Below are 13,586 nucleotides of genomic sequence, written 5' to 3'. Positions count from 1 at the left end.
GGGAAAACTTATTAACTTGAGTTAAGCCGGGTATGCATTGTCCCCACATCCCTGTCCTGGTATGCATGGCTCCCCATCCCTATCCTGGTATTCATGGCTCTCCATCTCTGTCCTTGTATGCATGGCTCCCCATCCTTGTCCTGGTATGCATGGCTCCCCGTCCCCATCCTTGTATGCATGGCTCCCCATCCCTGTATGCATGGCTCGTTATCCCCGTCCTTGTGTGCATGGCTACTTATCCCCTACCCCTGTATGCATGGCTCCCATCCCTGTCCTTGTATGCATGGTTCCGATAAAAAAAAATAAAAAAAAACACATCCCACTTACCTTCCCTGCGCACCCTCGCAGCATCTCATTCTGGCCAGCAGCTCTTCCGGCCGAGCGATCACGTGTCCTCTGCTCATTAAGGTAATGAATATTCACTCCACGCCTACGGGAGTGGAGAGAGGTGAAGATTCATTACTTTAATGAGCGGGCACCTGTTAAAGCCCGGCCACTGCGGCTGTAACTGTGCACGCTATAAGAGAAATGAATATTCACTGCCAGAGCAGTGAATATTCATTTATCTTTAGCAGCGGGCACAGGCTTTAGCCACAGTCGCAGGCTCCTGCCTCTGTGACCCACTACTCCGCCGTTCCCCCTCCCAGTCGGCTTTCTTGGACAATGACTCGTGTATAAGCCGAGGGGGGCATTTCCCACACACAAAAAATGTGCAGAAAAACTCTACTTATACACGAGCATATACAGTATGTTTTCTCTGAAAAGCTGCAGCATTTCAGCTCAATATGTACAGGTGAAACCAGAAGTTTACATACGCTATATAAAAAGACACATATGCATGTTTTTCTCAATATCTGACATGAAATCAGAATAAACCTTTCCCATTTTAGGTCAATTAGGATTATTATAATTATTAAAGGGAACCAGTCAGCATGATTGCTCACAGTAACCTACAGACCGTGTCAGGTTGGCACCGTTATACTGTTTAAAATCATACAATTCTGCTGACAGGTTCCCTTTAATATTTGTCAAATACCAGAATAATGAGAGAGAGAGAGAGAGAGAGATAATGTTTAAGGCATTTTTATTAATTACTGCATAGTCAAAAGTTTACATACACTAAGATTACTATGCCTTTAAACAATTCTGGACTGTCCATATCATGATGTCATGTGTTTGCAAGCTTCTGAGTTAATTAGAGATACACCTGTAGATGTATTTTAATTCACACCTGAAACACAGTGCTTCTTTGTGCAGCATCATGGGAACTTCTAAAGAAATCAGCCAAGATCTCAGGAAGAGAATTGTGGACTTGCACAAGTCTGGCTCATCCTTTGGTACAATTTCAAGATACCTGAAGGTGCCTCGATCATCTGTACCAACAATTATACGCAAGTGCAAAAAAGATGGGAATGTCCAGCCATCATACCGCTCAAGAAGGAGACGGGTTCTGTGTTCCAGAGATGAACGTCCTTGTGAAGATGATGGCGGAAGCTGGTATTGTACTATATCAACATGGGCTAAAAGGTCACTCTTCCAGGAAAAAAGCCATTACTCCAAAAGAAACATAAAAGAGCCAGAATAATGTTTGTAAATGCACACAGGAACAAAGATCTTAATTTTTGTAGACTAGCCATGTCCTATGGTCTGATGAAACGAAAATTTAACTTTTTGGACATAATGACCATCGTTACATTTAGAGGAAAAAGGGAGAAGCCTGAAAGCCTAAGATCACCAACCGAACTGTGAAACACGGGGGTGGCAGCATCATGTTGTGGGGTTGTTTTGCTGCAGGAGGGACTGGTGCACATCACAAAATAGATGGCATCATGAGAAAAGAAGATTATGTAGCAATACTGAAGCAACATCTCAAGTCATCAGCCAGGAAGTTAAAGCTTAAGCAGAAATGGGTCTTCCAAATGGACAATGACCTGAAGCATACTGCCAAAATGGTAACAAAGTGGCTTAAGGATAACAAAGTCAATGTTTTGGAGTGGTCAGCACAAAGCCTTGATCTCAATCCTATTGAAAATGTATGGGCAAAGCTGAAAAAGCAGGTGCGAGCAAGACGACCCACAAACCTGGATCAGTTACACCAGTTTTGTCAGAAGGATCGGGCCCAAATTCTGATCAAGTATTGTGAGAAGCTTGTGGAAGGATATCCCAAACATTTGACCCAAGTCATTCAGTTTAAGGGCAATGGTACCAAATACTAATGAAAGTATGTAAACTTTTGACTTTGCAGTAAGTAATAAAAATGCCTTAAAACATTCACTCTCTCATTATTCTGGCATTTGGCAAATATTAATAATTATGGTAATCCTAACTGAGCTGAAAAAAGGGAAAGATTTATTCTGATTTCATGTCAGATATTGAGAAAGACATGCATGTGTGTCTTTTTATATAATGTATGTAAACTTCTGGTTTCAACTGCACATGGCTGCAATAACGCCAGTATGTGATTCATGCTTCATGTGCTTCTGGTGGCATGAATAAGCGGACATGTTCCCTTTTGCACATATTCCAGTTACATATATGTAGGTAATAAAATAAAAGAGGTGGACTGTAATTATACTAACAAACATAGCTAAAGTGTGATTAGCATCCAATATGTCCCAGTATCTGCACTCATTAGAAGATGTTGGATTACTTTATATTCTTAAAGTAAAAAAGGCATAGGAAGCGATTATTATCAGAAACAGATATTAGGATTTGCATTTGGCAATCCACTTGTTAAGTAATTGACAAGTGGATTGACAAATTGTCTTGGATTGTGTTAACAATTATGTAATATTAGAACATTTCTGCAGCACAGAAACAGTATTTTATTAAAAAAGAAAAGCACAAAACATCAGGGGAACCAGAGAAGAATGACAGCTCTTACCTGTCACCGAGAAGAACCTGCGACTGACGATTGTTCACTTGGTTATCGGTCTTATGGCGAAACTGTCAATTTTCAACAGAAAAGGATTCATGTAAAATCAAAGCTGGTGATTACTTAAAAAGCAAACATTTTCCTTCTTTGCAGGTTGTTTAGAAATCAAGAAACTATGGATTGTAAATCTGATAAGCTGAAAGGGAACCTGCCATGTTGATTAGAAATCTGATCTGCAGGAAGAATTAACATAGCAGGAGGAGCTGAGCAGGTTGATATATAGTTTTAGTGGAAAAAAATCCAATAAAATATTTATTTCAATGGAAACCTATAACCCCCCATTATTAATAAGATTGTGTAACCCTTTATAAAGATAAGTCTGTTGATCCCTCTATGGCCCCGAATCACTTCTCGCGCAGAGAGAAATCCCATTTTAGAGGTTTGTCTAGAAGTGACATGGTGGGCGACTCGCTTACATAGCAGCTGCTCCCATGGCTGATTGACAGGTCAGTGGCCATGTACCCCGGTGTACCAGAGCAAACGACCTGTCAATCAGCCAGGGGAGCAGCTGCTATGTAAGTGAGTCGCCCACCAGGGCCGTGGGGTTCTCGGTACCGGGTCCAGGACTTACAGGGACATGTCACGGCAGCGGTGACCCAGTACGTGGCCCTGGGCACCCATGTTAAAGAGATAGTCTTTAAAAGGATTTGCAAAATAATAAATGTTCGTGACGCCACCTGTGGTATTCGGTCAGGGATGACCAACGCTGCTTAAAGGGGTCCTCTGGGGTGATGTTATGACAGCCAGATGGTATAACTTCCCACAGGTGAAGTAGGTCCCTAGGGCTCCCGGTGAATAGATGGAAGATGGCGAGTAGTGCAGTTAAGAATGAAGGACGCAGTTATGCAGTCTTTTTACCTGGTTTACTGATAGTAACAGGCAGCCACAGTCCAGGGCACCAGATCACAGGTACAGGCAGGGTCCGGCCGGCTTGGAAGCGAGTTCAGAGTTCAGCTTTACCAGGTGGAGTTAAAAGCCTTCCTTCTAGCATGGTGGTGTAGTTCCTTATTGCCTATGGCTTCTTAGCAAGGTCCTCTCGGTTATATCTGTCCTTTATTGAAGTGGGACACAAACCCGTATGACAGGTGACTCGAGCCTTTTTACAGGGTCTCTATCATGACCCGGACTCTATGTGTTACTGTGTCTCCTGGGTATTATGGCGGACAGGTTACATGTAGTCTAGCTGTCCTACCGGTTTCTGCTGTGCCTCAGAGTTCTACACAACCTCGGTCTTCCGGTTAGGCTTCTTTCAGACTTCCGTCGGTATGCGCTAAGCGTCGGCACGACGTACCAACGGACGTTGACGTTTTTTAGCACATCATGGGCAGCGGACGCAGTGTTTCAACGCGTCCGCTGCCCATTGTGAAGTCCCAGGGAGGAGGGGGTGGAGTTCCGGCCGCGCCTGCGCAGTTTAAAATGCAGGACCCGATGTATGAAAAAACGTTCCCTTGAACGTTTTTTCGATACGACGGCCTGCCAAATACCGACGCATCCAGTGCACGATGTATGGAACGTGTGTCCATACGTCGCGATGCGTCAGTAATACAAGTCTATGTGCAAAAAACGCATCCTGCGGGCAACTTTGCGGGATGCGTTTTTTCCACAGAACGACGTATTGCGACGGCCCCTAAACGATTGAAGTGTGAAAGAGGCCTTACCGGTATCTGCGCTCTGTCAGGGAGGTAGCCTGGTCGCAGCTATTCCCCCTTGTTGTCACTCTCCTGTGCTTCACTCTCCGGCACATTTGCTAAAAGCTGTTCTTCCTTCTGTATATCGCTATCCAGGAGCTACAGCACTTCAGGCTGTACGGCCCCTCACTCGTCCTTCTGCCTCAGACTCTTCTAGTCTGCTGTCTGGCACCAACTGACAAATTCTTCCCAACTGCCTAGCAACTAAGGCTAGGTTCACATTGCGTTAGGGCAATCCGTTTAGCGCTATCGCTAGCGGATTGCGCTAACGCAATGTTTATTTAGGGGCCGCGTTAGGGGTCGCGTTAACGTCCCCGCTCTCGCAGATCCCCGATCTGCGAGAGCGGGGAACAGACCTCGGGCGCGCCGTGGACGCTGCAAGCAGCGTCCGAGGCGCGCCACAAAAGAACGGCACATCGCTAGCGCGAGCCGAAAAAGGCACACGCTAGTGATGCGCTACAGGGAAACTTCACATTGCTGTCAATGGGTGCGCTAACGGACCCATTGCACGGCGTTAATTGCGACATTTTTGCCGTGCAACGCTGTCCGTTAGCGTGCACACATTAACGCAGTGTGAACCTAGCCTTACTCCTCCTCCCGACCAGAGAGAGCAGCTCCTCTGATTTTGGGTGTAGAGCTCCCCCTTCTGGCCTGAAGTCAGAATGGTGTTGTGTGTGCTAATTACCTGTTAAAAAGAATCTTCCATCGCTTCCAAGCGTGACATCACTCTCCCCGTGAGGAAAGCAATGCCACTGTGACAACCAGGACCCTGGGGAGTCACATAAGAAATACAGAGCGAGTATGAGTAGCTATAAGTGCATCAACATGCCCCAATGCACTTCCAAAATGTGATTTTTCACTGCTGGAGCAGTGCTTTGGGATCATAGACTGGTCAACTAGCTTAGCTTATAAAGAAGTATTTACAATATGGGATAACTCAAAAAGAACCCTCCCTAACAAATCCTAAAACTTACCTTTTATTATGAATTAAAATACTGGGGTAATATAAACATGAAACATTCTGTCCCTATATTGCTTAAATGATTCTAATATAATGCAAAGGCAATTGCCAAAATATCACTTAGTAACATGCTGGGTGTCAACACTATAAGGCAGATAGGACAGTTTTTACTGGAGCACATGTCCCCCCAACATGTTTCACTGCAGATGCGTCGTCCTCAGGGGATGGGACTATAGCTAGAAAGACAATCTCTAGCTATAGTCCCATCCCCTGATGACACAGCATCTGTGGTGAAACATGTTGGGGGGCATAAGAAATGTGCTCCAGTAAAAACTGTCTCCCCAACATGTTTCACCACAGATACATTTGAATTGATAAGCAAATAAAGTTAAACAAATATTTGTAGTTCTGAAGCCTCTGTCATTCCAGTTCTATTCCCTGCCCAGCGCTACCTCCTCCTGCTTGACTGACAACCTATATGCTGCGTGACTTCAAGCAAAGGAGTGGTCAGTCAAGCAGAAGAAGGGCAGGGATTAGAGTTGGAGTGACAAACTTCAGATATACAATAGTCCCTCAGTCTCATTTACATATCAATTCAAACGATTTCTATAAATGAGGAAAAGACTGGACATGTAAAGTAAACTACATTCAGATATAAATATACAATTATAACATGAACAAATTAAAAGAGATATATATATATATATATATATATATATATATATGTGTGGGAAAAGGTTTAAAAGTTCCAAGGAACCAAATACTTTCGCAAGGCACTGTGTGTGTGTGTGTGTGTGTGTGTGTGTGTGTGTGTGTGTGTGTGTGTGTGTGTGTGTGTGTGTGTGTGTGTGTATGTATATATATATATATATATATATATATATATATATATATATATATATATATATACATATATATACATACATACACACACACACATACACTCACACACACTATTTATTTATTTATGGTTTGTTTGTTTGTTTTTTAACGTGGACAACCCCCTTGTGTAAGGTATCACATGATAGCAGCCTTTGTGTAGCCCCATTCTGGACAGAGTGAATAGGCCGGAGTGACTGCAGTTTGTATGTCAATTATTTTATTTCATTTCCAGCAATGAAAAGCGAAAGGAAGATGAGAAAAGCAACAAGAGATTATACCTCAGGTGGAATTAAACGACAGTTTCTATTCAAGAGTCATAGTATAGTCCCTGATTAAATGTTTAGCTCTGAAATAAGAATAGATTTCTACCACAGAATTTATGTTGAAGTTAACACATAAATGTTGAAATAAGCTTCTATCTGAAGAGTAAAGTGATCTAGATCTTGCTATATTTAAGAGTTGAAATATAGTTTACTTATAATCCCCATTGCATAACTAATTTAAGAGTTTTCCTCTTACTCAGACATTCTTGTGAGACATCCAACCTGATGTCGTGACACACAAATGTGGCCAGAAAAACTTGTTACGAGTCAATATTTCATATGTTCCCCGTCCATGCGCTCTAAATTAAGTATACAGTGCCATCCAGTGGAAGGTTGGAGGAATTTTACCATACACAGAAAAAGTGAATCTTTATATGTTTGTTTTTATCATTCATTCCATTCTGTGTAAACAATTTTATACAGAGAATCAACACTTTAAAGGGAATCTGTCACCCCCAAAATCAATGGTGAGGTAAGCTCTCCGGCATCAGGGGCTTATCTACAGCATTCTGTAATGCTGTAGATAAGCCACCGATCATACCTGAAAGAGGTGAAAAAGACGTTAGATTATACTCACCCAGGGGCGGTCCCGCTCTGATGGGCGTCTCAGGTCCGCTCCGGCGCCTCCCATCTTCATTCCATGACGTCCTCTTCTGCTCTTCACGCTCTGGCGCAGGCGTACTTTGTCTGCCCTGTTGAGGACAGAGCAAAGTACTGCAGTGCGCAGACGCCGGAAAGGTCAGAGAGGCCCGGCGCCTGCGCACAGTACAGTGCCCGCAGTACTTTGCTCTGCCCTCAACAGGACAGACAAAGTACGCCTGCGCCGGAGCATGAAGACAAGAAGAGGACGTCATGGAATGAAGATAGGAGGCGCCGGAGCGGACCTGAGACGCCCATTTGACTGGACCGCAGTGGGACCGCCCCTGGGTGAGTATATTCTAACCTCTTTTTCTCCTCACTCAGGTAACATCGGGGGCTTATCTACAGCATTACAGAATCCTGTAGATAAACCACTGATGCCGGTGAGCTTACCTCACCATCGATTTTGGGAGTGACAGGTTCCCTTTAAAAGTGTTGTCCAATACATTACCATTTAGTTCTATTTTTAGGACCTAACCACTTTTGTGACTTCCTTTATGTTAAATGCCATACTATTCTCCCTATACAGCTAATCCCTATAACTGTTTTTCTTTGTTTTCCTTTACTTAGTGTGATGTTTTATTAGAACAGAGTCTCAAATGGTACGTCACAGCAAGATGACCCTGCAATCACTCTCCCACAACTTCTATCACCCACTCCTTCCCCAAAACAGGAGGTCAACAGGAGGCGGCATATACCAGAGTTACTTTCACTACCGTCCCCTGATGACATCCTACATCACTAGTGGTGATGAAGCCAAGGAGAAGTGACAGCTGCTTCTTTCATCACTTCTTCTGATCCTGCCACCCCATATCTTCAAGTCCGACTGCCACATAGCTTCTGTATCCACTGCCTCGTTCACTGAAACAATAAATCATCAACTGGGGATGATAAAAGCAGTGTGAATAACAGCACTGCAGCATTACAGTTTCTGTCCCTGCCATGAAACGAATGATTAAAAAAAAGAGTTTGGTGATGCTGTCACTCACCCTGCTTCTATCACCATCCCCTGAAGACGTCTTGTTTCCGTGAACAAAGCGGCGGTAACAGAGGCTATGTGGATGTGGGGAATGACAATTCGGGACAGCATTGAAAGACACTATGGTCACTTCTCTCTAACTCCACTACCTTCACCGTGATTGATTCGGGACGTCAGAGGGCCATGGTGAAAGTAGCTATAGTACGTAAATGACCACAGCTCTGACCCTTGATGACCTGTTTAAGAGGGGTAGGCGGTGTGATAAAAGCTTCTGGGTAGTGAGTACAAGGTCATCCTACTATGATATCCCATTTGAGACTCCCCTCAAATGAAATGTCACAGGAAGCAAAATTAAGAAGAAATATTTGTAACGTGATTAGCTGTATAGAAAGAACAGTAGGTAATTTTTCAATAAAGCAAATTAAAAAAGGGGGTTAGGGCTTAAAAATATACATTTATAAAGGGCATTACAGGAATCTGAAGACCCTTTTTACGATTATCTGTTCTAAAGAACTGGACAACCTACAGGATGACTAAGAGCATGACTAATAATTAAAAAAAAGGCAAAACCTTTGCTAGATTACATAATTATAACTTATGCTTCAATATTACACAAACGTGAAACTAGCTTTAGGTATAGTATAGTGTAGTATAGGAATAGTGAGCCTTTAAAGGGAAACTGTCAGCAGGATTTCACCCCCCAAAACTATTTGCATGTAGCTCTTCCAAAGAAAGTAAAGCAATACGTGTACATGGCCAGTAAGCTCCTCCATTACGGAGAAATCAGTGTTTGAATTGAAATGCAAATCAGGCTCTAGATACGACGACTGTCACTCCCGTTCCATTCCTTGCCGTCTTCCTGCTTGTGACTACTAAATTGCTTTAAGTCCCACGGCATAGAGGCTGTCAGTCAAGCAGGAAGAGGCGGAACTGGGTGGGAATAGAGCTGGAGTGACAGAGGCTTCAGATCTACAAATAGATCTTCAGCCTCATTTGCACAATAATTGAAATCTTATTTTTGAGTAATGGAAGAATGGACTAGTCTTTGAAAGCGCTAGATGCACATGTAAATAGTTGGGGGGAGTCTGCTGACAGGTTCCCTTTTAAGGGGTCCTCTGTAGAAAACCAGTTGTCTCCAATCCACAGGTTATAACTTGTTGATCGCTGGGGTACAGCCACTGGGACACAATAGGTAGAACGAGACTATTCCCGCTAGAATGAAGCGGCTTGACCTGTGCTCCATTAATTCCCTATGGGGCTGGTGAGCGCTGCACTCAGCTTTTTCCTGCAGTCCCATAGAGAATGTATGCCTGACCATTGCTCCATCGTAATGGGGATAAAAGTTCCTTGTTCTGCTTATGGTGATGGCTCCAGCAGTTGTACGCCCACCAAATCAACGTTACCTATGCTATGGATAGGTGACAACTTGTTTTTACCAGAAAGCCCCGGTAATAATGCACTTCTAGGTGCAAAGCTCCATTGAGTCTGGCCCAGTAAGCCCAGCTCTGCATCAAAAGTGCCTCAGAAGGGGCTGACTTGGCTACTGAAAGGAGCAGACAGCTTTCTTCACTCATCGCTATTGTGACTTATCACAAGAAAAGCAACGAACCAGAAGTGTAACCATGAAATGAGAACATCAGTGCTGAATCATACCAAGAAGTGGGGTAGTGGCTGCAGCATTAGGTCAGGGTCATCTGCAGAATCATCTAAGCCACAATGAGGAGGGTGGAATGGTCCATGCTTGATTTTTCTTTACGTTTACTACCCTGATGAGCAAACCTCATTTTTCTATTTTCCTTTGTACACTACACCTCAGACATAGTGCCACCATGGCTTCAGTCACGTCACCGATAAGTACATAGTGAGGGGTGGCTGAATGTACGCCTTGGCACTGTGACTGACATCCGTCTCTACACTGATACGTGGCAGATTTGGCTGTCAGTCAATGTGCCAGGGTGCGCCAACAGCTGCTGCTCACTGTATACTGAGCGGTGTGTGACTGAGCACGCCATGATGACTGAAAGCTGGGGGCTGCAATAAAGATAACTTCCACCCAGTAGCTAGGCTTTCAGTATGGTGGCCGGGCAGCCTATAGATTGCTATTATTCTGCATATTAATCCTATACCTGTAGGTCAATAGCATTTGAGGACATGACAGGTTCCCTTTAGATGTTAGGATCTCTAACTGTGCGCAAGGTACTTTCTTGGAAACATAAAAAAAAAGAAGCCAACATTTTTAAAAACCTGATGTGAATTATATCAATAATAGAAAAACACAGAAAAGAAGATCTATAATTCATGTCCAAATTGACAGTTCACAAAATACACTTACAAAGTCATCAGTGGCATCTTTCACGGCAGTGATGGTCAATACAAGAACTAAAGGCACGATGGTGGTAAACCACGACAAGGAAGAGATTTCAGGGATCAGCTGCAAGAAGAAACACATCATACTAGTAGACATACCAATATTATCTTTGTACAGCATAAACATATATTATCAATATCAGATCAACCACTTAGAACGACTGAATTCATAACGCTGGTGAGAATCCTGTTTTGGGAATGGAACTATGGAATTAATGCTGTAGGCGGACGGTCCGCATTGACTCATATGGGGGCTGTCAGGTCTGTGAACAGGAATAGGAACATTCTGTCTACAGTACTGACCTCTTGACGTGCTCCTACTCATCACCTCACCTACTTTCATACTCTCATCCTCCTACTTGGACCTTGACCTACTTCGGTTTCTTACAATGAGGGCCTACAGGTGCTTACATGAACACATCTTTTGGTCTCCACCATTGTGATACTTTATCTTTGCACTTGGACAGCGGTATGGTGTGGTAATGGTATGGTAGACTTTGCGGGTTGTGTACTGTAGCAGGGACACAAGTTATTCTCTTTAGGGTCCACTGCTTATAGATTGTGTATGTTTTTTAGGGTTTTTACATTGTTTTTTTAATGCATTCGCATATTCTGTGTTGATAAAAATGTTTGGTTTATGCATGGGTGTGCATGAGCTCTCGTGATGCGTATTCTTTTTCATTTGTCGTATGGTCTACACATCTGTAGCACTTCAAAACTTTATAAATCAAATTTTGTGGTTGGCGGTGCTAACTATTTTTTTTTATTATTATGCTATCAGTCAGGGTCAAAAAAGTTGTGACAGCCTCACCTTGCAGGATGCCTGCTTCTGTTTTTATTCCATTTCCTTTGATCATTACATTGAGGTAGCCAAAAACAAGATTATAGAAAACAGTAAAACTATGGAAATTGGTGGGTTTACACCATAGACTTGGGACGTTAAATGTCCACCGATCAACTACTTATTTGCTGATCAGCGGTTGTTTATACAGGGAGAAACCTTTTCCTATGGGCACAGTATGATTGGTAACAGATTGTGCTGCGTGCACAATCTATTACCAGCTTAAAGTTCATTTCACCAGACTAACGAAGATTTTTTCCGATTGCACAGCCTGTTTGCAGTGTTAGGTTACCGGAAAGCAAGCGTTCCTGGGAACACTCTCCAGTGATAATTGTGCAGTGCAGCTCAAGCTTAAGGATCTGCTAAACCTAAACTGCGGACAATAGGGGGAGCAACACTCTAAAAATCACTCTAAATAGGAGATTGGCTTCACGTACCTGTAAGATGAGGAGGAAAAGAAAATATGCATTGGCAACCCGCTGGAACTGCTCAAATAAATTGATCGGCAAGAATGAGATGATATTGTACTTGGACGTCTTGATGCCATTGTTCTGGAAACACATGAACAAGCAGGTTAGATCAGGAGAAAATCTGGTTTCTTGCTTTTACACATTTGTCCCTCTTATATAACAGCTTTCATCTCCAATTTAGGATTTTCTTAATAATTCATCTGCACAAAATGTAATATTATAAAGACAACCGTATTAACCACACTTCTTCAACAACACAGGGATACAATAGATGCATCAGATACTATTAAAGGGGTTTTCCATGTTCTGAATATCAGAACCGATACTTAGGATAAGCCACTCATTCCTAACCGGTAGGGGTCTGATTCTCAAGACCATCATCAATAAGATATCTGATGACGCAGCAGCGCTTTATCTGCACGCTGTCTATACAGCAGCAATTATGCTGACATTGCAAGCCCGTCTTAGTCACCTAAATAGCAATCCGAGTGATAGAACTCCTACCTCATCAGGTCCAACTACTCTGATATTGATATAGCTATAAATATCCGATCTATTATCAATATGATGATATGGAAAGCCCTTTTAAAAGTCTGCTCCATGAAAAATGTAACTGTACAAGATGCAAGTTAATGGAACATGAATGACTAGTAGGAATCAATAGATGACTGCATCATAGATAGTCTCAAAAGGCTGTGGGCGCAATCATTTATCAAGCAGACGATAAAAATGTGATTGATGTCACCAGAGCTGTTATCTTAAGCCGGACCGTTACCGATCTAATGTGCCGGTGATTGCCCGAACCCCATGATGTGTTCCGATGATTTCTGTTCTATTTGTGCAGCAAAACCCATAACCAAGATGTCAGGTTGTCCTGTCAAGTACTGCGTCTACTGCTGCACAGAATATCAGGTGTAGCAAAAAATCGGGTTAATAAAATGTAACTTAATAGCTCATTTAATGATAAAAGAGCAACAAAAACCTTTCCAGTTACACAAGCAAGCAGAGATGGGGTGTGGTACATGAGTCAGGAGTGGAGGGAAACGTAATGCGAATGGTCAATAAAGCATTGATATGTTGACCATCACTAATATTTCACCCTTAAAAGATGATGTACCAGGTTACCCATATTCCCGGAGAACACACCTGCGCAAGGCAATATTGCCTTGCGCTGGCGTGTACTCCGGAGGACAGAGAATGAACTTCAATCCAATATTGCGGCCAGCATGCAGCCAGCGGGTAAGGAAAGGGTGAATCAAACACCCGAAAACCCCGCCCATATGACCCAAAACTGGTCCCGCCAAATTCAGGTGACAGGTTCCCTTTAAGTAACTGAATCACATAGAGCATCTGATGCTGCACGACATCGAGCAACATGCAATGCACAAAGTGATACACATATTTCACAAAAAAGAGAACAAGATAGAATACATGTCCAAAATGCAAGAGCAACTAGACAACGGCAAGTTACATTTGCTGCTAGAGGACTTCTCAATCAAAT

General features: G+C 42.9%; 1 protein-coding gene across 4 annotated transcripts in view; it reads right to left on the bottom strand.

The window, feature by feature from the left end:
- The window catches only part of ATP8B4 (ATPase phospholipid transporting 8B4 (putative)), a 327,013-nt gene that overhangs the window by 220,353 nt on the left and 93,074 nt on the right, over window positions 1-13,586 (bottom strand). For all 4 annotated transcript variants that reach the window (XM_077263705.1, XM_077263703.1, XM_077263704.1 and 1 more), the window contains 3 exons: window positions 12,053-12,166; window positions 10,740-10,838; window positions 2,885-2,946 (listed from right to left, as the gene is read on the bottom strand). In XM_077263705.1, the coding sequence (XP_077119820.1) occupies window positions 2,885-2,946; window positions 10,740-10,838; window positions 12,053-12,166 (275 nt within the window). The remainder of the gene's footprint in view (window positions 1-2,884; window positions 2,947-10,739; window positions 10,839-12,052; window positions 12,167-13,586) is intronic.

The sequence above is a fragment of the Ranitomeya variabilis genome, chromosome 5 (genome assembly GCF_051348905.1).
Source record: "Ranitomeya variabilis isolate aRanVar5 chromosome 5, aRanVar5.hap1, whole genome shotgun sequence".
NCBI lineage: Eukaryota > Metazoa > Chordata > Amphibia > Anura > Dendrobatidae > Ranitomeya > Ranitomeya variabilis.
Note: the sequence above shows the minus strand (reverse complement) of the source record. Positions and strands in the feature narration are given on the sequence as shown.